General features: G+C 36.8%; 1 protein-coding gene across 2 annotated transcripts in view; it reads left to right on the top strand.

Annotated features, from left to right (window-relative positions):
• Positions 1-25,797, top strand: part of JMY (junction mediating and regulatory protein, p53 cofactor) — a 69,681-nt gene that overhangs the window by 29,880 nt on the left and 14,004 nt on the right. For both annotated transcript variants that reach the window (XR_004550547.1, XM_034072790.1), the window contains exons 3-7: positions 5,905-6,055; positions 8,168-8,337; positions 13,445-13,610; positions 17,653-17,840; positions 25,250-25,336. Coding sequence is in view for 1 of the 2 variants with exons in the window: in XM_034072790.1 (XP_033928681.1) it covers positions 5,905-6,055; positions 8,168-8,337; positions 13,445-13,610; positions 17,653-17,840; positions 25,250-25,336 (762 nt within the window). In the remaining variant the exon portion in view is untranslated. The remainder of the gene's footprint in view (positions 1-5,904; positions 6,056-8,167; positions 8,338-13,444; positions 13,611-17,652; positions 17,841-25,249; positions 25,337-25,797) is intronic.

Genomic DNA, 25,797 nt, shown 5'->3' with positions numbered 1-25,797 from the left:
TTTCTGTCTTCTCACAATAAACTTACTCTACACTCTTCAAAACTTAACAACAATCTGTGAATTTTTCTAGAGAAGTATGTTTCCAGTAGAAAAGCCTTGCCTCTCTGCTTCATTCTCACCTGTTCACAGGCTAGATGAGACACTTCTTTTCAGTTTGTGTCCTCTGAAGAGCTTGTTTTCCTCCAGAAATATGTCCATGTGGTGTAGAAATGCATTCTTTTATGTTCCATTATGCTGTAGCAATAGTTGATGGAAATATGTTTACACGGTATGTTGAAGTTAATGGCTCTGCTGTTTCTTCTTGCATGCTTTACAACAACTACTTTTGTGAAAGCCATCATAATTTTCCTAGTTGCAAAGTATTATCTGAAGTAAAGTTTGCAAAACATGAAAATGTACAAAAGCAAGTTTCTTCATCACAGAAAAAAATTCAGTTAGTTTTATCACGAGGCTTGGATTCTTCTCAAAGAGAATATATTTTTAGGAAAAATAGCTGGAATGCTTTTTTTTGAGAAAGTGGTTATTAGAAGAGAAAATGTAGATTTGGTTATGTTGATCTAGTTGTGAAAAGAGAGGGTTTTTAGTCAGGTCATACTTTCTCCAGAACTTTGAGTCCAAATCAAGAACTTCCAGGCCAAAAAGTGAGTTTGAGAAAATGTTAGAGAAATTAAAAGCCTGTTAGATTAGACAACTGTATCAGAGTTTCTTAATTTTTAACTAAAACAAATTTTCACTGAATCAAAAATAGATACCATGTTTGTAAGAAGTGCCAATTAGATGAAAACAATTTTTCTTTCCTCACTATCCATTTCAATTCTTTGGTGCCTTCTCTTAGTCATATTTAGCATGACAATGGTAATTTAAAAAATACATTTCTGTTTAGTCTGTAAAGTGACCTGTGCTCTTTTATGGACTATACAAGCAAAAGCTGCTGGCATCGTAAAGGCATGCAGTGAGCAAAATGAAGCATAGATGTGTTATGCATGCATTGCAAACAGTAATGGAATGCAGAAGGAAAAAAGAGCTTCCTTTAATTCCATGAGAGTATTGTCTTATATCAAAGTGGTTAATTATTGAATGCAATATAGAAAACAAAGTCTTCAAAACTCATGAGCCTGCTCATGTTGCTCTTGAATGGTCCACATGTGTTTCCCTTTTCTTTTTAAAATTCTTAGGTAGGGAAAACTGAGTGGTCATTTCCAGTATGAAGGTACTGTAGATGTGGAGGAAAGCTGCTGTATATTCTTAACCTGTTACCTCCAGGGGCAGGTTCCTGGTCTTTCTTCCCCAGCTTTTCTCCCTATTACACCTGTGGTCTTATCTTAGTTGAACTACCTTCTCCTCACCCCCATGGTCTTGCTTTCTAGTTCCGATGATAATATACAACTCTAAATAGTGTAAATGTATCCAAATTATGTTACTTAAATTGAATATTATGATTTAATATATATTTGCATATATTTGCTGTCATGGCATGTTAAGTGAACTGGAACATAATGCTTATACAGCCATTTGGAAAGTGGGACCTTGTATATTTTACCACTGTCTCAGTTGTTCATCTTTGGTTTTGCCTTGTGACTGTTTGTCCTGCTCCACAAGGATGACAAGCATAAATTTCATTAATTTTCTAGGTAGGTGGCACTTCAAAACTGGTAATTCTTCTCTCAAGTGGTCAGTGACTGTCAGCTTTATACTCATTATGTGGCTATTGTTTTTTTTCATGTTTCCTCAGAGTGTGTCAGATACATGACCAAAAGTGACTGTATGCTGTTTGTCTTTCAGTTTGTCACAGTTATTTCATTTTGATTATAAAGAATGATAATGATTACCTTTTGAAAGGTTGCTAGCAGTGTTTATTTTGCACTGTTTTTTTTTTTGAGGGGGTGGGTTTTTTTTGTCTATCGTTTGGGTTTTTTGTTAATAATTGTGATTTTCTTTGTTGCATTTCTTGATGGAGAGATTGAATGCGATAGAACATACTGGCTGGAGGGGAGGAGGTTGCTTTTCCCATGGGGAGCACTGTAACACATTCAGGTCAGTGGAGAGGTTCTTAGAGGCCACAGGGTGTGTATGTCAGGCAAGACCAGAAAAGTAAGCTTGGAGAGAAGCAGGGAGCAGCAGACACCTAGACCCCAGAGACTACAATTTCCAAGGTAAGAAAGAGGACTCTTAAAGTTTGCTGCCACTCAGAAAGTTATTGGCAAAAGTGGGAAGGACTTGTCTTCAAGAACACAGTGGGGTCTGTGTTCATAGAGTACCTTTCTGGAGTCTCCATCTGACACATCTACTTTCTCTAAAATTGGATCCTCTTCATAAAGTGAAATATTAAAGCATCTTGATTGATTTTCCTCTTCCTTGCATGAGAATATCTCTGGCTGCTCTGCGTGAAAGACTACCTATATTTGTAATACGCAGTGCCAAGCTCCTGACTGACGTGCTAATAGGTACTTAACTTCCATGAATTTTATTTTTAATTAATTTGATTCCTACTGCCCTGTGAATGGTCTGAGATTACTCCTGCTGGCAGGAAATGGCCACAGGGTGTTAACTAGGCTATCCAAAGATACCTGTGGTTGAAGACTACTCCTTAAGGAACCAGCAAGGGACCCTGGGTCTTCAGAGCATTTGCAGCTCTTGATTATTTTTGAACTTTCTCATTCTGAGTTCATCATCCTGAACCTTGATTGCCTCTTGCTGGCAAAGCTGTGAAATGGTTGTTGAAACAAGTATTCTGGCCTAACTGCTTTAAATGAGAAAGGAACAAGCTTTTCAGCTTAGGGTTTGTCCTCAGCTCCTAGCTAGCCACGTTTTTTAAGGAACCAGCTTTTTCACCTGTTAAAGGCTGTTCTCCACAGGCACATAAATTCTGACTTGACCTGTTCCCTTTGAAACAATGAGAACCTCCTCTCTTGTCATGGTTTAACCCTGGCTGGCAGGGTTAAACTAAGTAATACTGGCAGATACTAAGCAGTACCCAGCTGCTTGCTTGCTTCAGTCTGTGAGATGGGGGAGAGAATGGGAAGGCTAAAAATAAGAAAACTCACAGGCTGAGATAAAGACAGTTTAATAGGTTAAGCAAAAGCCATGTGTGCAAGCAAAGCAAAATAAGGAATTACTTCCCATTCATCACTTCCATCACCAGGCAGGTGTTCAGCCATCCGTAGGACAGCAGGGTCTCTATGACATGTAATGTTTACTCAGAAAAACAAGTGCCATAACTCCAAATGTTGCCCCTTCCTTGTTCCTACAGCTTTATGTGCTGAGCACAATGCTACATGGTGTGGAATATCCCTTGGGTCAGTTGGGGTAAGCTGTCCCAGCTGTGTCCCCTTCCAGCTTCTTGTGCCACCCCCCCAGCCTTCTCGCTGGCGGGGTGGCATGAGAAGCAGAAAGGCCTTGGCTCTGTGGAAGCACACCTCAGCAGTAACTGAAACACCCCTGTATTACCAGTAGTGTGCTTCACAAATCCAAAACATAGCTCTATCCCAACTGCTATGAAGAATATTATCACAGCTAAAACCAGCACATCCCTCCTTCGTCATTTTATGGCTTCAGAACCAGAAAGATGCAAAGTCCAGACATGAACCTTAGCAGTCTTTGTACTTCATCTTTGTAATAGAAGACACTGTAGAAGAATCATAATATCTTCATGTTCATGGTCAATAATTCTGAAGAGTTCACCTGTCTTGCCAGATAACAAGCTGTTTACACATAGGCCATAAGACTGCTAAGCATCAGGGCAGGTCAGCTCAGGCAGCATTTGGGATATACACCTGTCCCGTGTATCTTATGGAGGCTCCTTTCAGACTTCTGTTAAGCATGCTACTGTTGCTGCAGGTTTAAGGCATGATCTTGGTCTGTTCTTGTTCATGCAAACTACCTGGGGGTCTCCTTTCAGACAGTAGTTGTTTGTAGGGTATGCTGCTTGGTGTCTTCTAAATGTGACTGTGTACATGAACAGATGGATAAAGGGCAAGCATACATCAGTAATTCTACCAGGTTGAACTGGTTTATCCTCATAAACACAACCCTGTCATCTTCCTTGTTTCCCCAGTTTCTAAAGCTTTGCAAGATCATGACCATCTACTTCCAGCTATGCATAGATGTGCATACTTGCATAGGAAATGGTAAAGCAAAAGCTTCTTGGGGTTTTGGGTTTTTTTTATGCCTTTCTGCATGCATACCCTGAGTATGAATGATGGCATGGATGACATACTTGGGATTGCAGTTAATGAAAAGGTGCTTCCCTTTTTTGTTACTTGTAGATACTTGTTCTAGGAACAAAGATACAATTGTATTATGCTGTCCTAAATCTCTGTAGCTTGCACCATGTGTGAATAATGTTTTGGCAGGCAAAACTTTATGAAGAAATATTACTTCAAGGCTTCTTACTCTCTTAGAAATGATACATACAAGAAGTTACTTCCATTATTCAGTGACCCTGTGTCAATTTCAGTGTCAAATCATCCCCTCGTTACCAAGGAATAGAAAAGCAAAGAGTTTTAACTGTATTGGTTTTTGTCCTTCTTCTCAAAGGAGCTTACTGTTAAAGAGTAGTGTGTAAATGGAAAGCATTAACTTCACCAGTCATCATTCACTAGTATGTACATAGTTTGACATTTATTTGGAAACTGTTGTCTGTTGACTCGTAAGTATTCTATGTGGGAATCACAGAATCATAAAATTCTTTAGGTTGGAAAAGACCTTTCAGATCATCATGGCACATATGCGCTCTGTTGAATTATGTGTGTTAAAGCCTATCTAGTAAAATTATTCTTCACTTACTATTTGTCCACATTTTTATTTTGCCTATTCTCTTTTGAAGGTTTTTGGAAATATGTAAGAACTATATCAAAATACCTTATTAAACTACTTTAGGAATTTTTCAGCAAATTAAGAATGACTTAGAAGGCATCTATGTGTTTTTACTTGTAAAAATTGCCTTTCTAAGATGTAGGATAAGAGGCTGTGCAGGTATCCTGAACAGTCAGTTAAAAACCTACTGTCCATAGCATAACTATACAGTGGAATGGCTCTCTGAGACCAAACAGAAGATTTGTGAAATCAAGCTTAGTATTTGAGGCACTAGAACTTCACATTAACATATCTGGGGGCATAAAAGATGATAAGCATGGGGAGTTTTGTATATACTAGTGAGATGTCTTCTTGATTGATGAAAAATATTGAGAATTAATTGGCTTTGGTGTTACAGGAGCAGGCTGAAATATGTAGTTGCTTAGAAGCGTAGTCTGTTGTCTGTGGTGGGACTATACAATAGCTTTTAAAAACTAAAAAAAAACTAGTTTGGGGAGAGAAAGTTAGATTTTTAATATTTTTGAAAAGAAACTAAATCTTTTACTGGTGTCAGATAATTTCCACTTCAAAATTAAATTGCCTTGCTCTTGTCAATGAAAAGATACTTGGATTCCCAGGTGCTAGAAAATGTGTTTTAAAAAGTAATCTATAACAAAGAAAAACTACCAAATTGTTGATTATTACCATTATCCCAACACATCCCCTGTTTCTAGTTTCATTGTGACTGGAGAGCATTCGTTTACTTCAGAATGAAATATTGCAGGCTGGAAGAAAGCCTGGGGGAAACATGCTCATTATCTTAAGGTAATAAGATATTTAACAAAAAAGATACTGACAAATCAGATGTGCATTTAAGGTTTTGGTGCTTCCAGTAACAATAGCAATGAAACTGTATATTTACTTTTTCAACAGAAAGTGACTTCAAAGGGGCTTTTTTTCTGTTAAATAGAAGTCAGTAGTTTTCTCTATCTGCTGCGCCCTCCCACCCCCTTGGCCCTCTTTTTTTATCTTAGCCATCCTGAAACTGGTCCCTGTTGACAAAATAGCAACAATTAATTGTGTAGCTAATTGTGGACTGATTCTTTTCAGATCTCGATAGAGAATGACTACCTAGGACCTAGAAGAATTGAGAGTCTGCAGAAAGAAGATGCTGACTGGCAAAGAAAAGCTCACATGGCTGTGCTTTCTATTCAAGATCTTACAGTTAAATACTTTGAAATAACGGCTAAAACACAGAAAGGTAGTTACAGTCTACTGTCCATCAAATGAGAGATCTTTAAAAATTTATTTCATGTTTAGCATGTTCTGTATTGTACTGTGATTTTTTTTTCATCAGTGTTCCATGAAGAAAATGCAGTTGTCATTACCATTTGTTTTTACTTCTGTGTCAATTCAAATCTTTCACCAAATAAGCCTTTTCAAAACATCATCAGAAGTGAGCAGAGTAGAAATCTTACATAAAAGTTTCATAATCACTTTCTCAATGTGATTGTGTTAGCTGCACAGTACCTTTGCAAAGAATTTAGGGAGAATAGAATCCTAATGAATTCTGTTCTTTATACTGGATATGGCAGACGACCACAGTAAGTGCTTATTACTTTTCATTATGTTTCCTTTTTCTGTCTCCCCTGCCTTTCGGTACTTTTTTTTTCCTTAGCTCTAAATACGAAACAACAGCTCAGTCGGTGAAAACTGCTCTGTTCTGAAGTCTTGGATATAACCTTGGGATTTTTATGCCTGAAGAATGCTGTTTTACTAAAGAGTTGGTGCAGTAAAACCAGGTCATATGACTTGTCACATATATCGGCACTCTGACCCTTGTACCATTTGCCAGTTTATTCGAGCAAACACAAGTGAGAATGTGGTTCCCTGTTACCTCTTCTAGTAGTTTGGCTGCAGATTACCAGTCTCACAGTCTTCCATGCCTGACTGTGGGTTCCTGTTTCTTTCTTTGCCTTGGTGGTAGTAATTGTACAGCCAGATGAGCTATACCCCTGGGAGAAAGTCTTCTTTGATGGGTTTCCTGTCATCTCACTGCATGACTGCTAGATCTGCCTCAAGAGAAGCAGTCACTGCAAAATGGTTCCTTTCAATGAAAACCCAAGTTAAGCATAACATGAAACTCTTATTTTGAAAAGTGACTAAACCAGTTCAGGCATGTTAGAATGAGTTTAATTAGGGCAAATTCTAAATGTATTTAGTCAGTTTGGTTCCATTTTTTACTTTGACAAAGGCAGCAAATAAAATACTCCACTGGTTGAACTTGTATTTACAGTTACCTTTTTTTTTTTTCTTTTTGGTTCGCATACTTATTTTTTGTGGGGAAAACTGCTGAGAAATAGAATGTCTGGAGGCTGTTTATAGCCATAGAACTTTGGTATACAGGTTGCTTGCCTGGGAGTTTTTTTGGCCCCCTGATGATCACAGGGTGGTCTTATGTACCAAAATACTAACAGATGGCAGAGGAAAACCACATGAGAACATAGAAGTATTTTTTATTACCTGTCAACAGCATTTAATGTCTTCTAGCACCTGGGGACTGAACGCTACCGATTTGACTGTGTGACTTACATGGCTTTAGTTTTGCAAAGCTAAGTGTACAGTATCATGTGATTGTTCTATATACTAAAAGCAGTGACAATCTCATGTGTGTCAGCTTAGATGTCCGGGGCTCAAGAAAGAAAATCTGAACCAGGCAAAGGACTCTTGCTACTCTGAAGGCTTCCTGAGAAGATTATTCTTATATTAAGAACAGATTATAATTTGTTTAGTAATTTTGTGAAGCAACCTTTATTTTGAGTTAAAGATAGCTGTTATTTAATTTAAATTTAGTATTTTCACAGAGTTGCACTTGGTCAAGCTGAAATGTTTGTTTTAAACTGTAATTCTTTTCACTCTGCAGATCTGTTTAAATTTATAACTGCACTATAAAAGTTATTAAGGAAAACTGGAGATATCAGTAGCTGATGATTGGCCCTTTTAGAAGAAGGGGAGAATTTGGGATACAGTTTAAGACCACATGGTAGCATTAATGAGATATTTTTATTATGTTAGGAATTCTGAACCAGTGGTTTAAGTTTTCAGTCTGTGTGTTCAGAATGGTCCCTCTTGGATAACAAAAAATCAGAATTGTAATGATAAAAGAGTCAACAAATAGCTAACTGCAGTGTATATGAATCCTAAGAGTACTTATATCCTGGATTTGAAAATTAGTACTCCATGGAATAACTACTCCCAGCTAAGAAAACTTTGAATGCTCCTGGGTACAAATGTGTGCATTGCCTCTGCAGTAGGATCACTGGTGATCTCAGGAGTAGACTGGTAAGCTGTCTGTCTTTTCTTCCCTCTGTAGCTGTGTATGATCGAATGCGAGCAGACCAGAAGAAGTTTGGTAAAGCAGCATGGGCAGCAGCAGTGGAACGTATGGAAAAACTTCAGTATGCAGTTTCTAAGGAGACTTTGCAGTTGATGCGTGCAAAAGAAATCTGTTTGGAGCAGAAGAAGCATGCGCTGAAAGAGGAGGTAATTGTTTGTACTAACAAATAGAAAAATAAAACACACAGAAAACCCCAAACCTTAAAGAATGTTGATGTACTTAAAAATAAACAAAAAACCCAAACAACCCCAACAAAACCCAGAGCTGAAAGTAATTTTTTTTTTCAGTTTTTAATAATAGAAGTCTGTATTTGAACTTCTATTACACTTTACCATGTTAGATGAAGTTGCAGTATAGGTGTGGTGGGTTTTATGCCACTTATATTTTCTGTTCACCTTTTTCTGGTTAGTTAACCATTAAGACAGTTCTTACTGTCAATGTTTACAGATGTCTACTGAGATGAATAAAATTAAGTGAAGGGATAGGACAGAAATCTGCTGCTATGTAATCTCCATGCGTTAGCTCTTGAGCCATAACCACCTTTTCAGAATAGTTCTAACATTCCAAATGGAAGGTGTCTGAACATTAGTAAATATATAGATGTTGTACTGTTGTACTATACTCTCTTTGTCTCTACTTACACTAATTATTAAGGCAATCTTCCTGTGGGGGTTGTGCTAGCTACAGCTTTTTTGAGGAAAGAGTGCATGCATTAAACTGTGTTTAAATATCTCAGCAGAAAAAAAAATATTTACTGGGTTTTATGACACCTCCTAAAAAAGCTACAAATCCTCTTTTAATATTTGCTTTCATACAGATATTTGGTGCTAAGAACTTTTTTTGTTGTACTAATGTTAATTTACATTCTGTCCAGTCAGTGGTTTGTTTTTAGAGCACTTTTCAAATGTTTTAGCAAAATTTGACTAAAACAGTTGCTCTGTTGTGAGAAGGTTATCCAGAGAACTCAAGATTTTAATGCTGTATAGACTGGTAGGTTTGTAAGCCTGATAGACTACGTGCCTATCTTAGGAGCTTCTGTAAAAGACAGCTTGATCTGCGAGGAAGAGAGAATACCTGCAAAATCCAGACCATGGAAAAAAGAAGTTTGCTCCATTTCAATGTTCTTCAGAATTCGAAGGCCAGGAACTGAAACCTAAGTTTATCAGGCTGCTGCCATTTTTATCTTGATGAGAGAACAAGGAGTACTAACTGGAAACACCATATTGAAGATGTTAGCATATTTATAGGAGCCACATGTCATCTTTTCTGTAGTACATCTTATTTTTCTCCCAGTGGAAACCTTCCGTGAATTTTATTGAATGAGATCTCAGTCTGGTAAATAAGTGTTTGTTTAGATGTACAAAAGCATTAGGGGCTGCGCAGGAAAAAGGAGAGGTTTGTTGTAGTATACAACAGGTGATAGGCTCTGAACTGAGAGTTTGGGGCTTTTTGAGGATGGAGAAATGAGAAGCATCTGAGGGGCATGCATGGGCATAGTGGTTTGGTATGGTGTATTGTTTGGCAGGGTATGGAGAGCTGTGGATCAAAACATGATGTTGGGGAGATACGAGGACCAGGTTCTATTGTTGCTTTCAGAACGTAAAAGCTGAAGTATGCAAAGTTGAATGTGACAAATGTGACTGGGATACCATATTGGAGAAGAAGAGTTGCATTCTGAGAGAATGAAAGAAAAAAAACCAACAAAACCTTTTCTAGCAGACGATTTAGCTACTATTTTCTAGGCATAGAAGATAAACCCAGGATATTTCTTTCAAAAGACCAGAATGCTTGAGAAACTAATTTATCAGGATTTGAGTTGAGGATTAAGACAGAAAGAACAACATTTCAGAACATAGACCAGGTTTGACTGTTTATGAGGACACTCGGTGTTCAGCAGGTTGTCTATGAAATTTTGAACATTTACTCTTGGAAAAGAAAAAAAGTTTATACAAACGAGCGATACACCCTTTTCAAGAGGAAAAGATCTTTCTTTTAGTGTCTGATATTTTCCTGATTGCCCAGGATGCTAACTGTATCTTCGCTTTTTTAGTATTTTGTCCTGTAGTATCATGGCCTGACTATAATTGACTCCTCATACTTAATAGGTTGGAGGAATACTTTTGTTAAACAAGTTGCAAGATATGAGTGAGAGCCTGCCTTTTGTCAGTGGTCAGAGTGCTCCATGTTTCCCTTAAAATAATTTAGAAATTCTTTAAATTATTTTCTGTTGGTTTTGAGGATGAGTTCCTGTATTCACACTGAAAGACTTGGGTTTTTCTTCTGAATTTTACTCCCTTCTGAGATTTCTGTCAGCAGTAGTGATGAATTAAAATGAATACTTGAACTGGAAAACAGTCCGGATTCACACAGGGTGGATTGAAACATGGCTTTGAATTCCATCTGACAGTAACAGATTACTTAATGTAATAATAGTTATTCATATATATTGCTAGGAAAAAGTAGTACAAATTTTTACCATGAACTGCAAGTTAATTACTGTGTAAATGATAGCAGATGAGAATGACCATGTTCTTATAATCTGGCCATAGCAATGTGATTGAACCACCAATGCAGCAGAGTACTACAGCAGCAGATGCTCTCCAATCTGTCAGTCAGGTATTTCCAGCAAAAAGATAAGTGTTAGTGTCACCGTACATGGAGTTGTGAGATTTCTTCATCTTTCTCCCACACGTTTCTGGTCACCAAAGAACGATTGATTCTAATTGGAGCAGTTACAGACAGGACTGCTACAGTGATGACAGGAATGGCAAACCTGCGTTCCCAGAGAAGTTGTTCTGACAAATAAAATGAAGGCTGAGATAATAGAAAATTGCTTTTCATAAAAATACTAAAGGGAATAAATGCTAGTCAAGAGTAATACGTGTTGTTGTTCAGTACTGGCACATGAACAAATGGTATTATCTGATTGTGAATACACTGGAAATCTGGAAGATGTTTCCTGGCAGTTAGGAGGGAGTATCTGGAACAGACTTCCAGTGGGAGTAATGAACACAGATTTTTGTGGAAGCTTTTTGTTTTGTTTTTGTTTTTACAAAAGCAGAAAAAGAACAACAACAATAACATGGAGATTATTTTAAGAACACACATTGTGAAAGCAGTTCATTTTAGATTTGTCTGGAAGTATTCTGTGACGGTGGAAAGCTGGATTTGATGGCACTCACTTCTGTATTTCATGTTTAACTATGTTTCTATTAATTTTGTCATCTGTCCCTTTAGCATGTGTGCTCATAGTTCCTGTCAGAGGCTTTCTGTATTAACATATCTTAGTAACCACACGTGGGTTTACAGATGATGTATTTCTTCCTTAGAACTATTAAGAAATTTAAGTCCCTGCTTAAGTTCTTCACTTAAGGGTTAGGCAGACTTAGTTACTTGCTTGAGTTAATGCAGGAAGTTGTGGCATAGCAGGAAATTGAACTCTGATCATCCCAGTTCTAGTTCTTTGTCCAGCTGCAGAGTGCTTATTCCCTGTAACATTCCCATGTTAAAGTTGTGTTTCTTTCACTAGCTGATCAGCCTGACAGCTACCAAGGAGGCAGTAAATTACTAGTATAGATTAGATAGCAACTTGTAACATTAAGAATTGAACCACTCTTAAATTTTTAACAAGAAATGTCGAAGTTTTCCTGAGAATGATGATACTGTTTTGAGTTACTGTGCGTATATAATATCTCACATAAAGTTTTAACATAAATTATTGAAATTGAAAGTTCTTATTTTTCTTTTTCAAGAGGGGCTATTATTTGATTAGGAATCTTTGAGAGACATCTGAAAATATTAAAATCCCATTGCTGTTGCACCTGAAATTTGAATATAGTGGTAGTGTACACCTAAAAAAGACCAGATAGCCGGCAGCATCTGGAATGTATGCTTGTAGGGCTAAGATCTGGTTGTAAGATGGGTCCTTTATCAGGCAGACACCAGTGCAGTGGAATGAAATACTGAGCTGCTATAACTTGATAAGCTGATACTTTTGAAGATGGCATGTTTATGTCTCTATTCTGTCTTTATACAAAATCTTTGGACTTAAATTTGGAAACATTTTGATTTTTAGGAAAAATAAAAAATAAAGTAAGTTTGAGTGAGTTTCACAGTTCACTGCCAAAGCAAGTTGTGGTAGAAGTTCGAATGATGTTGCCTTAATTTAAACAAACAAAACCAACACAAAAAGAGAAAACCACAGGCAAAACAAATAAAGAAAAAACCAAAATCCCCACAAACCTGCTACATTTTGTTGCTATAGTATTTTTTTTTTTACAATGAGAAAACTCTTTGGAAATGCCAAAACCCAGAATAACCCTGCCTTACCAATGAACATTATCAGTTCTATATGGAAAAACTGGCATATTCAAGAGCCAGTCTTTTGTCCTGAAAGCTAGCCTCCAATTCACTCCAAATATGCCATCATTATATCATTTACTATTCTGGTCACAATTAGTAACTTAATATGGATGCAGAGTAATGGAATGGCATAACAAGACATTTTGGTGTCACACTGGACTGAAACATACATTATTGATTGAAAGACTTATGATACTAACTTAAGGACTTACTGAGCCTTTCACATTAATAATTGATACACTAAAAAAATGCAGTCAGTAAATACACAATATAGTAGACGAAATTTTTCAAATTGACATTACAAGAATTGATTCACAGGTCTTTTGTCTATTCATCTTACATGAAAAGAAACGTAATATACAGAACTGTTTCCTTAGTTTTTAGTTGAGCTGTGAAATTCCTCTTCTGAATGGGTAATGATACAGGTTCTGAAAGCATACATGCTATGAAAAAAGGGATAGGACAAATTTATGAAGTAAAATCCAGTATATCTATTCTGTATAAAGGGCAGCAGTGTGGCTTAAGCTGTGCTGCAGGCAGTGCTGGAGGCTGGTGAGGTTTCACCAGGAGGCATCCCTGCACTGCCTCCTATGTTTCATTTATGTTTCTGGCCATTTGTGGTTAACCTTTGTCCAAAACTGGGCAATGAGTAAGATGGATCTTTGGTTTAGTTCAGTAGAGGTATCCTTCTGGTTTAGTATAGTTATATTTAAAAATATGGAAAAAATGTCAGGTATTAAAGATGTCTGAAAGTGTGTGGTTGATCAAAACCTTATCCTCTTGATGTGTTCAATTTTAATATGTTACATTTAGTGTACGAGACTCATGTGGTTTTGTTGTTTCTTTTTGTTTGTTTGGTTTTGTGTTTTCTTTTTCTTTCCTTTCATTTAGATGCAGAGCCTGAAAGGTGGTACAGAAGCCATAGCCCATTTGGATCAGTTAGAAGCTGACTATTACGATCTACAGCTTCAACTGTATGAAGTGCAGTTTGAGATCTTGAAATGTGAAGAGCTGCTGTTGACAGCACAACTTGAAAGCATCAGAAGACTGATGTCAGGTGCTGCTTTGTGCATTTTAATTAAGATGTAATCTGCAAAAATATATTTCTGTTCGCAAAAGTCTAGTAAAGCCTGTGGGAATGAAATGAGAACAGACCATATGAAAAGTATTAAGAGGACTTTTAACATAGGTACTGTTAAAATTTATACCCATACATAAGACAAACGGATACAGAAGTTTTAGTCTGGTTCTCATTGCCTATGTTGGAAATAAGCATTTAAGATATTATGTAAGGTTTGGAAAACTAAGTTCAGAGACGGGGAAATTTCTTAATTACTGGACTTGTCTCACTAAAAATTTGCATTGATATTATTAATTTCTTTGAAGTGATTAATTTTAAAAGGTATTCCTGCAAATCAGAGTCCTTCAGCTAACCTTTGAAGCTTGTTGTATTGCCATCTCACTAATTTAGAGCAGAGATGCATACCTTAAGTTTCCAAAACCCACTACACCTTGTGTACTTAACAAACTATAGAAATAGTACAGGTAAATTGTATAGCTTTTTTGAATGCAGTTCTGTCCTGTGTCCAGTTCTACCTTTCTGTAGTTAATGTTTTTATTCACACAAGCTGTTTTACTGTTTAGTGCATATGGCTTGCATGGCAACTTTTGTAATGGATAGAAAAGTCCCTTGAGAGATTTGAAGCTGGATTGCATTGTTAATTAATTGCCTGTGAAAAAAGAGGAAACATAGGTATCATGGATTCTTCTCACTGTTATATGAATCTCCTCCTTTTAGGCTTGTGATGGCAACAACTGTAACTGCATGTATGGAAGATAATGACTGAAAACTTTTTAAATTACTTAAAGAAATGTGGCAGTTTTGACCAGATGTTTCTGTGGAGAGCTAGTTAGTGCTTCAGACATAGTTTTTGTACTTGGGAAATCAGATGTTTAATTTTGGTACTGAAGACACAGTATAGTTTGCTTACCTATGTACCCAGGAGGCTATGAAGGAATGTGTATGAAAATCCTTTCTCTTCGATGCAGTGAGTGTAAAACCTAAGGGCCCTCAGAGATTAAGCCTGCTGTAAAACATCATAGGTTATGACTTGTCACTAATGTTTTCTCCAGAAATTTAAAAAACAAAATCCCCAACCCCAAACAAAAAACCCAGCTCCACAACCTGACCTAAAATAAACAACCCCCCTAGTGAGCTAAGCAACCAACCTTCTGCTCCCCTCATGGCAACAAAATAGTTTTGTTCTGGATTTTGTTCTGTTTTAAATTTGTAAGGTATTCTTTAAGAATAAATTCAGAATTGGGTTGTTTTGTTTTGTTTTCCCTTATTAAAGACAGCTGTGTTAGAAGGAATTCCTGTTTTTAACAACTCTTAATTAATATCCCATAGAACAGACAAGGAAAAGCACAGTTCTTAAATGTGTGTAAATCTTGCTCAGAGGATGAAATTACCTCTTTGGACTTTACTTTGGTAGAGGGGATAGAACAACTAATATGAGGAGTGTGACGCTGAGGTGGCTACACCTTTTCAAGTCTGCACCAAATCTGAATGAAAGCATTGCCATGTTTTTTTAAGCTCAGTTGGTAACTCAGAACCACACAGCACTTTGCTACCCCTTGCCTTTTCTCTGCCTCAGGGTGGGGTGGGGAGGAGAATCAAAAGAATGTAAACCCCATGGGTTGAGATAAGAACAGTCCAATAACTACAGTATAATAACTATTACTACTCATATACTACTACTATATAACTATTGCTACTACTAATAATGATAAGGGAAGTAACAAGGGGAGAGAATACAAAACTTAAAGGGGAAAGGGGAAAAAAAACAACAATAAAGAGCAATGATGCACAATACAGTTCCTCACCACCTGCTGACCAATGCCCAGCCCAGCCCAAGCAGTCATCTGCCCTTCCAGGTGACTCCCCCCAATTTACATACTGTGCATGATGTGCTGTGGTATGGAATATCCCTTTGGCTAGTTTGGGTCAGGTGTCCTGTCTCTTCTCCCTCCTGACTTCCTGTGCCCTTCCACACTGGCAGAGCATGAGACTGAAAAATCCTTGATTGGAGAAGGTGTTACTTAGCAGCAACTGAAACATCAGTTTTATCAGTATTGTTCTCAAACTAAAGCTGAAACACAGCACTGCACCAGCTACTAAGGGGAAAAATAACTATTACATCTGAAGCCAGGGCAAGCATCTAAAACATATAGTGATCTCTTAATATGTGTTGCTTCTTGTGCTGTCAAAGAGAAAAAAATAGTCTGTTGCATCTTCTGTTGCCCTTCCTTTTTAAAGTGTGCTTACAGTCAGTAAAGTAATAGCATTTTAAATGTACACATCTGTCTTGGTGATTTGTAGACACTGTTGCTGTCCTTTACTCTTGAACCATATTTGGCTCTGTAGAGATATTTCAGAGAGTTCTGGATGCTGTTTTGATTTGAGGGACATCAGCAGTACTGCTAATGAAGTCCTAACATAATCTTTTGAGAGCATGATTTGATTTGACTGCCAGTTGGTTGTAAGCTAGAAGAAAAACATTTTATTTTGCAAATTCAGCATGTTGGATCTGAAAAAGTATCAAATAATAATAGATTGACATATCATAAATAATAGTAGTGTTACTTTACTGTCATTAAGCAAACACACTGAAATTAGGGAGATGTGAATTTATTAGGTTAAAATTTTAAAGGATCTTACCCTATCCATATGAACTATCCGTACATCCTTATAAGATGGTTTTGTGGTAAGATGCACCTGTAAACTCCTATCTTTAAAATTTTGTGAAAGTGTTCTGAAACAAAATTTCCATGTAATTACAGTTGAGCCTGAGGTCCCAAGGTGGGTTCTAGTGACTTCGGCAGTTTTATGTATGGATAAAACTGCTTTGTTTTCATTTAGCTTTTATTTTTAAACTGAGCACTGAAGTAAAGAGTCCAGTAGAGCAGGTCTTCTTAGTTTTTATTTTAAGGTTGATATAGTGCTGTGCTTTCTTTTCTGGTCCTGCCATGTCTCCTGAGTTGAAATTTACATGGCAGTCACAATTTTTGTTACAGACTGTACACACAAATACTGTGAATTGACAATAGCTTTTAAAATGGAAAGTGTGGTGAGGACAGCTCTTCCACATAATGTAGTAGCAGACATAGGAGGAAACTACAGTCTTGCTGAAAGTAGTTATTAAGTTAAAATGAGGTTTGGTGGTGCTGCAGAGTATGTATTCGATAGTCATGCCAGTCTGTGTCAGCCATAATGCATATCCTGCTTGGTTTATTACAAAAATATCCAACTTGGTGTAGTGAGTAAGGAACGAGAGGCCTTTGCTGCTTCTTTATTCCAACATTCTGCAAGGATTTATAATTGTCACTCTTTCCTTCTTGGCAAGAGATGAGAAGGCAGCATTCAGAGATGAGCTCAGTGTTACACCACATGCTTCACTCAGGAGGCTAAAAATCATGAGTGTTGACAAAACTATTGGTAATTACCTCCTTTTCAGGCTTTCAATTTTTAAAGGATTGCCTTGATGTTACCTTCCTTCTGCTACCTCTGAGCAGATGCAGTAAATGGGAGGTCAGAATTCTAAGAGTGGTTTTGGTCTTTTGTTGTCTGATTCCCCTTTCACAAAATTAATAGTTGACAGAGGTAGGATAAACTCATGTTAAAGACTTAAGAAAGAGCCTGTGTATCCTGAACTTTATAGTGAAACCCAAAGGGTATTACTGCACATCTTGGGTCCATTGGCAAGAGACCCAGAGACATATATGGACATTGTAATCAAGTTAGACTGCAGACACAAGTGTACATTACAGTTGTATTTGGGCTTTTTTGATGCCCTGAGCTTACCTGTATAGCAGACTGTGCTTCATTGGTATTGATTCCTGTTCTTCATAAACAGTGCTTTGCTGTTTAGTGCTTTTCCTCTGACCTTTTGATTTTTTGATAAACCTCTGAAAGGACTATAGCATTCCTCTATATTAAGTCTTGCAACTCAGTAGGAGGATTGTTGTTGAGCAAAACAAAATGTTAATCAAACACAGACTATTGATTTGACTTTTTCATTGCTGACATTTTAAAACAGAGAAGAGAGATGAAGTGGTATATTATGACACTTTCGAAAGTATGGAAGCCATGCTTGAAAAAGAGGATACGGCAACATCTATATACTTGCAAAAAGAAGAGCTGCAAAAGTTACAACAAAAAATTCGCCAGCTGGAAGCAAGGCGTGGACGTATTTCAGCTAAGAAAGCCTACCTCAGAAACAAGAAGGTATTATTAAATTGCAAATTTCTAGCATAATTAGCAAATTTAATAAAACTTAAAAGATTTCATTTCAGATACAACTTCCAAGTCTACTAGAATTTTCATGGATTATATTTACCACTTAGTAGATGTTGTTTTACACAGTATCAGACACAGTAGCATGTACTATTAAACTGATATTTAAGTTGCAGTTTACCTTTTAGTTTTAAAGGAATCTTTAATTACTTTGGAGGCAACAAATAAATTTCTTTCTACTGCCTAATGAGAATAATGTGGAAAGTATATGCTAGAATGAGTGTTTCTACAGAGAGTAGTTTTATATATATTTGCAGAAGAGAATTTTCAAGGTTGCTTTCTCACTAATGAGCTCTATTTTAATTTTCTTCCCTCATCCTTTTAAACTTGCATCATGTGTGATTGATACTCTATGTTCAGCAGATATACATGAAATACGGTATATATTCTTAATTTTTAAACCAAGGTGTGCTGCTTGGGACCACTCAACTTTTTCATGTGTTACATGATGGGGATGTTGTGCAGAAAATCGTGTTAATATAGCTAATGTTTTGAAGTTGTGTGTATGTGTATGTAAATATGTTCATTCCTTTTTTTTCCAGAATTACTCATTTATTATTCCCTAGCAGTTTGTGGTTACATCAGTATCATAGAATCATAGGTTAGAGTTGGAAAGGACCTTAAGATCACCTAGTTCCGACCTCCCTGCCATGTGCAGGGACACCTCACACTAGACCATGTTGCCCAAGGCTGTGTCCAACTTGGCCCTGAGCACTGCCAAGGAGCATTTACCACTTCTTTGGGCAGCCCATTCCAGTGCCTCACCACCCTCACAGTGAAGAACTTCCTTATATCTGACCTAAACCTCCTCTGTTTAAGTTTAAACCCATTACCCCTTGTCCTATCACTACAGTCCCCAATGAATAGTCTCTCCAACAACTTTGTAGGCCCCCATCAGATACTGGAAGGCTGCTATGAGGTCTCCACGCAGCCTTCTCTTCTCCAGGCCAAACAGTACAAATTTTCTGAGCCTATCTTCATACGGGAGGTGCTCCAGCTCCCTTACTGTCCGTGTGGCCTCCTCTGAACTTGCATTATTAATGGATGAGATAGCTTAATGAGTAGAATAGATCAAAGTTTTGAGGGAGCATTGTAATCCTGGTTATGAAATAAGTATACTATAGGTTATACTATATATGCTTATGAAATAGGTATACTGTAGGTTATACTATAATCTATGTTTATGCAGAAGTCTCAGTTGAGACTTTATTGTAGATGGGGGTCTGGGGCTGGTGTAGTTCTATGTTCTCAGTCTTGTGCCCTGATGTAGGAGATGACCCCTTTACATAGATACTTCTAGTAGGTTGAGGATAAAGCCTTCAGGTTTTGCCTCCCCTTCATAATTAGTATAATCTATTTCTGTGCTTCAGTCTGAAGCATAACAGCAAACAAAACAGTAGTAGATGTATTTTGTATTTTGGATTCTTTTGTATTTCTTCGGTCAGTGTCCTGTTTCTAATGAACACGTTACAGAGAAGACTGCAAATAAATTATCATAAAATAAATGTCTCTTGTTAGCCAGTTATGGGGGGTAGCTTGCTCAGAGTCACTGAGTTTCTTTTATGTGAGTTTGTAAAATGAGTAAGTACCAAGAAGCTGGGCTTTTTAGTACTTCAAGGAACAGATCCTGTCATTAACATAGGTTACCTTATAATACTTACGCTCTTTTCTCCCGAATATGAAAAACACTGCTGACATTTTTCAGAGTACACAGCCCTGTTTTCAGAGCAACAGCTCTGTTGTTCCTTAATTTTGGGAGGTAACAAGTTAAGAAGCAATCTGAAGCAGGAATAGAGATTTTTAGTATGCCTTGTTATCTGTATAGTGAACTAGTCACCTTTGCTTGGCTTACTTGTTTAAAGGTTATGCTGTGATAAAATATCTTGTTTAAACCGAAGGAATTAGTTCTGTGCTGTAACATTAGTTGCAGCCTGTGCACTGAGACATGATACAAAGTCGTATGTGGCAGTATTGCCCATTGGTCTGTGTACGGGAGTAATACAGTCAGGTGTGCTCAACATTGTGCTGCAAGAACATGGCTATACTGTTTTCAGGACCTGAGGCAGTGTCTTCAAATGGAACTTCACTGCTGGAAATCACAGCATGGGCATCACAGCACTCTCACAACTAGTTCCAGTTCTGCTGATTCCATTGTGCAGCATGGCATTATCTGCAATTGAGTGCTGCAGTGAGATACTTAGCTTTCAACTTCTAAAGAAATCACGGATTAGAATAATGTGTATTTAAACTTGCAGAGGGAAATAAAAGATTTTTATTTGAGCAAAAAGAATAGGCAGAATCTGGTGTTATACCATTTTGTGGTACTTGTTGGGCAGAAAAGAACACAGCCACTTTGATGGATATTTGTTAGAGGTGGTTACTGTAGCTGCACTTGCTATTGCCAAGAAATTCAGAGCTCTACTAAGTTTACTAGTAATTACTTGAAAATCAACTCTTGTGGCTTTGATTCAGACATAAACAAGCTTTTTTCTTGAGTGACCATTCTAGTGATGTTGCAAAACATTGTTAATGAACACTATTTATAGTGCCCGATGCTGGGAGTTGTACTTTACAAAACTGGGAGGAAAAAAGGGTTCTTGCTCTGAAGTGCTTGCAGTTTAATATAGAACCAAAGATACAGATAGGATGCAAAAGTAGACTCTACATAGTGAAAATGAGCATAGTGGTGATTGAATGCTAAGTGGAAAAAAGAATGTTTTGAGGTGCATTTTGGAAAGTACATATCGTGGTAAAATTCTCAAAGTCTGTCTGTCTTGGTTAAGAAACTTTTATTGTTGAACTGTGATGAGGTCTACTTAATACCTTTCAGATTCTGTTCCTGTTCGTGCTTGTTTCAGCAAAGTATCTTAAAACAGACCTGTATGCAAGGTCCTGTTTTGGACTGGGTTGGTGAGGCTTTGGTGGGTTTTTTGTATTTTTTTTTTCCCTTCCCCAACCCCCCTGTTGTTTGGGTTTTTTTGTTGTTGTTTTATTTGGTTTTTTTGTTTTGTGTTTTTTTACCTTACCAGTTTTGTATTTAAAAACGAAGAAAGCTGTGCATCAAGTAGTATATATCACGGTCCTATGATATACTTACAAATTACAGTCCTTGCTTGTTACTGAGATTTGGCAAATGAGGATTGCCTTAGGAGAATGCCTCCTTTCTAGCACAGATACCATCATTAAGAAAACAGTAGGAAATGATTCTCTGTCATCAGTTTGTATTTTTTGGTTGTTTTATCATCTGGGTATTTGAAAACATTTTCAATTGAGATAATACAGTGAAAGGGAATCAATTACTCTGTGTAGAATAAGGCTAAGTGTAATACAAGTATAAACATCTATGACTATAGTCTTTATTAATCTTGTTTTTCAGAAGTTCCTTCCCTGGTTTTGCAGGTGGTGCTTTAATTTTTTATTGATGATGTCAAATAATTGTGTCAAGCCTTTATTTAGAAATATTTGCTAAATGTTTGTTAGAAGGCTCATTCAGTTGTGATTCTGAATATTTGAGACAGGAATTTTTAAATATATGGTTTTAGAGAGGTTGATGTTCTTTCACTCTACTACCATGAGTAGAAACCCTTGATGCTTATGATTTTTCATACAAAACTATTCGCCTTTTTAAGCAGTCATTTCCTGATGTTCTTTTCTGTTGATGACAGTGAGTTAGTAATTACAAAATGGAGTTGAAATAGTGATCTCAGTACTTATTTCTTGAAAGCTACTTACGTTTTTTTTCATACAGGATTTTGCTTTTATTATCCCAGTCTACCCCCTGCTGGCTGTACAGTAGTATTAATTAGGTTGTCATATGGAACAAGTAGCTGGGTTTTTTTAGGGAGTTATATTTGCAATAAAGAGTTAAGGTAAAAAAGATAGTATAAAAGGTGTCTAGAAAAATATTTTTGAAAAAATAGAGTTATGAAGAAATTGAATTATTTCACATCCAGGAAAGTTATTCCTTATTGCGAGCGGACTGGGAGAAGCAACTGTTTCGTGAAGTTGGGATATGTTCATAATATGTGCTTTGATCTAGGAAGTTTCTTAATATGCAGGTGTGTCCATTTAATAGGACCCCTTCACTATTTTGCAAACGTGCAGTTTAAAGCATAGCCCATGCCAAAATAGGTAGATACAGTGACAGCTAGCATAGGGTTACTTGGTATGCTTTCATATTACTGTTACTACTACTGCATCAACAGTAACTTAATGGCATAACTACCCAGAAGGTCTATAGTATAGTAAAATTCTGCACATACTGAGCTTACTAAATGCTTAACTTGCATAATTTTCAATATGAAAGCAAAGCTCACTGGCACTAATGTATTATAATACTAATGTAGATTTCTTCTATATATATTACATGTTTCTAGTCTTAAAAGAAGTAGCTTATCCAGTGAGGAGGGTTGAAATGGTTCCTTAGCTCTCCCTTTTTTGTTTTCAATAGATGTAAAATTTGATACTATGAAATCAGTTAAAAGATTGAAAGAAATGAACATCATTCTTGATGCTGTCTCACACGGATACAGTTGAGCAACATCTTTCTTGAAGTGGGGCTCTCACTGGACATAATGCTCTCGTTTACCCAATGCTGAGAATGAAGGGAAAGCACTTCATCTATTCAGCAGGCTATATTCCTGCTCATTTAGTCTGTTATGATGCTTTCTTTTTTTGCCAGAGTTAGTTGGTTTATGTTCAACTTGTCATCTGCCATAATTATCCAGATAATTTTCTTTAATGCTGCTACCTGGCTGGGTTTTTAATTCATCCTTGTTTGCAAGTAGAACCTTGTATTTGTCCCTGTGAAATTACCACCCTTTTTTTTTAACATTTCTGTAATTAGTTAAGATGATTCAGATTTCTAATCCTGTACTGTAATAAGTTTTCAGCCCCTCCTAGTCTTTTTTATTATTTCAAGAGATTTAATTACATTAATGCAAGTTGTTTATTAGTACAAAGTCAGCATCAAATATGTTTCGTTTTGGTTTATCCTCTTTACATGCTTAAAATAGCTTTCATTATTGCTCTTCATCCGAAAGATTTAAATACTGATTTTAAAGAAAAAATGTTTTATAAAAGTCTGCCTCCCAAGTACTTATGAGTCAGAAACTCACAAACCAAACTTAACATATATTTTTCTCATTATTTTATACCTTTTTTATATCTCATGACATATATTAATCATTATTTTAGCAGACAGTTGAACTTAGCACATAAATGGGGAATAAATTATAAAGTTAAATCAGTGGTAATATTATGAAAAGTCTTTCAGATCCTCTTATAATATCCTGAAGCTATTCCTTTGTCTTTGAAATGCATTAGCTTTTCCAGCTGTATTAAGTCAGAACTTTTTGTCATAAAAAAACCCAAATTCCACAAACAAATACAAAACACAACAGTGTTTATCTATGCGTATACATCTCTGATCAAGCTAGGACAGTATTTCCACAGAAACTTACTCTCTTTTTTGTTACCTGTATATGGTAGCAGCATTAATAGTCTTAATGTTCAGCAGCTGTCATGGTTTAAGCCCAGACAGTAACTCAGAACCACACAGCTATTTGCTCATCCCTTCCTCATCCCTTCGGCTCCTGGCAGGATAGGGAGGAGAATCGAAAGAGTGTAAACCTCACTAGTTGAGATAAGAACAGTCCAGCAACTAAAGTGTAATATAAAACTTATTACTACTAATAATAATTATAATAGTGATAAGGGAAGTAACAAGGGGAGAGATACAAAACTAAAAAGGAAAAGGGAAAAAAACCCCCAATAAACACAAGTGATGCACAATACAATTGCTCACCTCCCACTGACCAATACCCAGCCTGACCCGAGCTGTGATCTAGGCCTTCCAGGTTAACTCTCTCCAGTTACAACGTTATGACATGCTGTGGTATTGGATACCCCTTTGGCTAGTTTGGGTCAGTTACATGTCTCTCCTCCCTCCCAGCTTCCCATGCCCCTCCGCTTTAGCAGAGCATGAGACTGAAAGCATTACTTAGCAGCAACTGAAACATCAGTGTGTTATCAGCACTGTTCTCAGACTAAAGTCGAATACACAGCACTGCACCAGCTACTAAGGAGAAAAATAACTGCGACAGCTGAACCCAGGACATTCAAGACAGCACAATATTTCTGCCCTATGTGGGAACACTGGCTAGTCATCTGTGTGATCTCAGTATGTCTGTAGTCTGCTTGTAGGAGAATGTAGCTTCAAAGTGTATTTCCAGATGTCCAACATGTGATTTATTTTTTTTTTCCCAACTCTCCCCTCATTTTTTTGTTTTTTTGGGTTTTTTGCCACTACATGGCTGATAATTCTGTCAGCTGCCCAAAGCCATGCTTTCAATGGCAATGCTATTACCTGTTTTCACCCAGCAAGTCAAGCTGAGTGATGCCTGGGAAGTCCATCATTTTGGTGTTATAGCTTCAGTTGCATTCCAGGCTGCTTCCTTAACACTGTCCGCTCTTACACACCTGTTAGATCTGTTTCTAACTAGACAATCTGACTTTGTTCTGCTTCTGTGTGGTGTTTGTACTAGGCATAATCTCATTGCCCATACTGTCCGATTTACTGGGCCTCAGTATTCTTCTTCAAGTTTTCAAGTTTCCAGAGTCTTGTCACTACTCCAGATTCCTATTTACTTTCCTCTTCTTTGTAACTGACACATAATTCAGGTCTTTTTGTTATCTACCTGAAGTTCGAGTGTCATCCTGTTTCTTGTCATCTGTTGTAATATGGCTTGTTTTTTGTTGTGATTTTTTTAACCTCTTCATACTTGCAGGCAGTGCAATAAATAGCTTTTTTTTTTTTTAAACTGGAAGTATTACAGATGTGAACTTGGAGAGCCTGGTTTTGCAGGCATAAAATTTTAACAACTTTATTAGTGTTGGTGCTTGCAGATTGTACATGTAAAAGATAAACTGACATTTGTAAATGAGAATCTGTCCCATTGCATAAGCAAATATGTAGTGTGTTTGAGAGTTAGTTATTATCCATTTATGCAAATACATGGAGTTACACAGGATTTTAAGAAGTATTTGACAAATCAGTGTTTTTTGCTACTTTTATACTGGTATTGTAGAATAGAGTTTCAAGCAGCTGTTATTTTTGTATGTTTTTTGACAGATAAATAATAGGTTTGAGTTTGAGTTGCTTTGGTTTTAATATTTTTGGTTTATTGTAAGTTAAATTAGCTTGCTTAAATTAGCTCATTTGAGATAGCACTAGGAAGTAGAAAAATAAAAATTACAAAGTCTATTTGGTAAGTATATTATATGCAGTAAATCAATACTAGAAATTCATATTTTATAGATAACCTTTTATGTCTCTGCAGGAGATCTGTATCGCAAAGCATAATGAAAAGATCCAGCAGCGTCACCAGAGTGAGGAAGAATACAAAATGCACCATACTGTTCAGCTAGTAAGTTTGAGTTTTTCTGCTGTTGAAATTAGCATTTAGGTAGTAGCTTGTGTTCCTCATTATACATTAATTAGGAGAGTATTCACAGTGATAGCTGTTTTAAAAAGATAATGTGTGTCCCCGACCTTTGCACCATGGATTTCTGTATCATATTATGCTGGTAAGCGGCTGTACAATAGCACTGTTAGGATGACGTTGAACCCAAGCAATAAGGAAGTTTTTTAATGGTAGGTTCATAATATAAGTGATTACTGCTAGGGTTAGGTTGCATTCTTATTTATAAACAAAACCAAACACAATCAAACAAGCAAATCCCCAAAAGAAGCAAACAGATCAACCCCCTTGAGTCTGAGAATACTTCAGGAAAAGTTTGATCAGATTGCATATGGAACATTGAAATGTCTTGGTAGAAGTATCCTTTCTTCTTGGTACAGTCTTTTCTTTGTGCTTCTGTTTTAACT

Source organism: Melopsittacus undulatus, chromosome Z (assembly GCF_012275295.1).
Source record: "Melopsittacus undulatus isolate bMelUnd1 chromosome Z, bMelUnd1.mat.Z, whole genome shotgun sequence".
NCBI lineage: Eukaryota > Metazoa > Chordata > Aves > Psittaciformes > Psittaculidae > Melopsittacus > Melopsittacus undulatus.
This window is presented reverse-complemented; position numbering and strand designations above follow the sequence as displayed.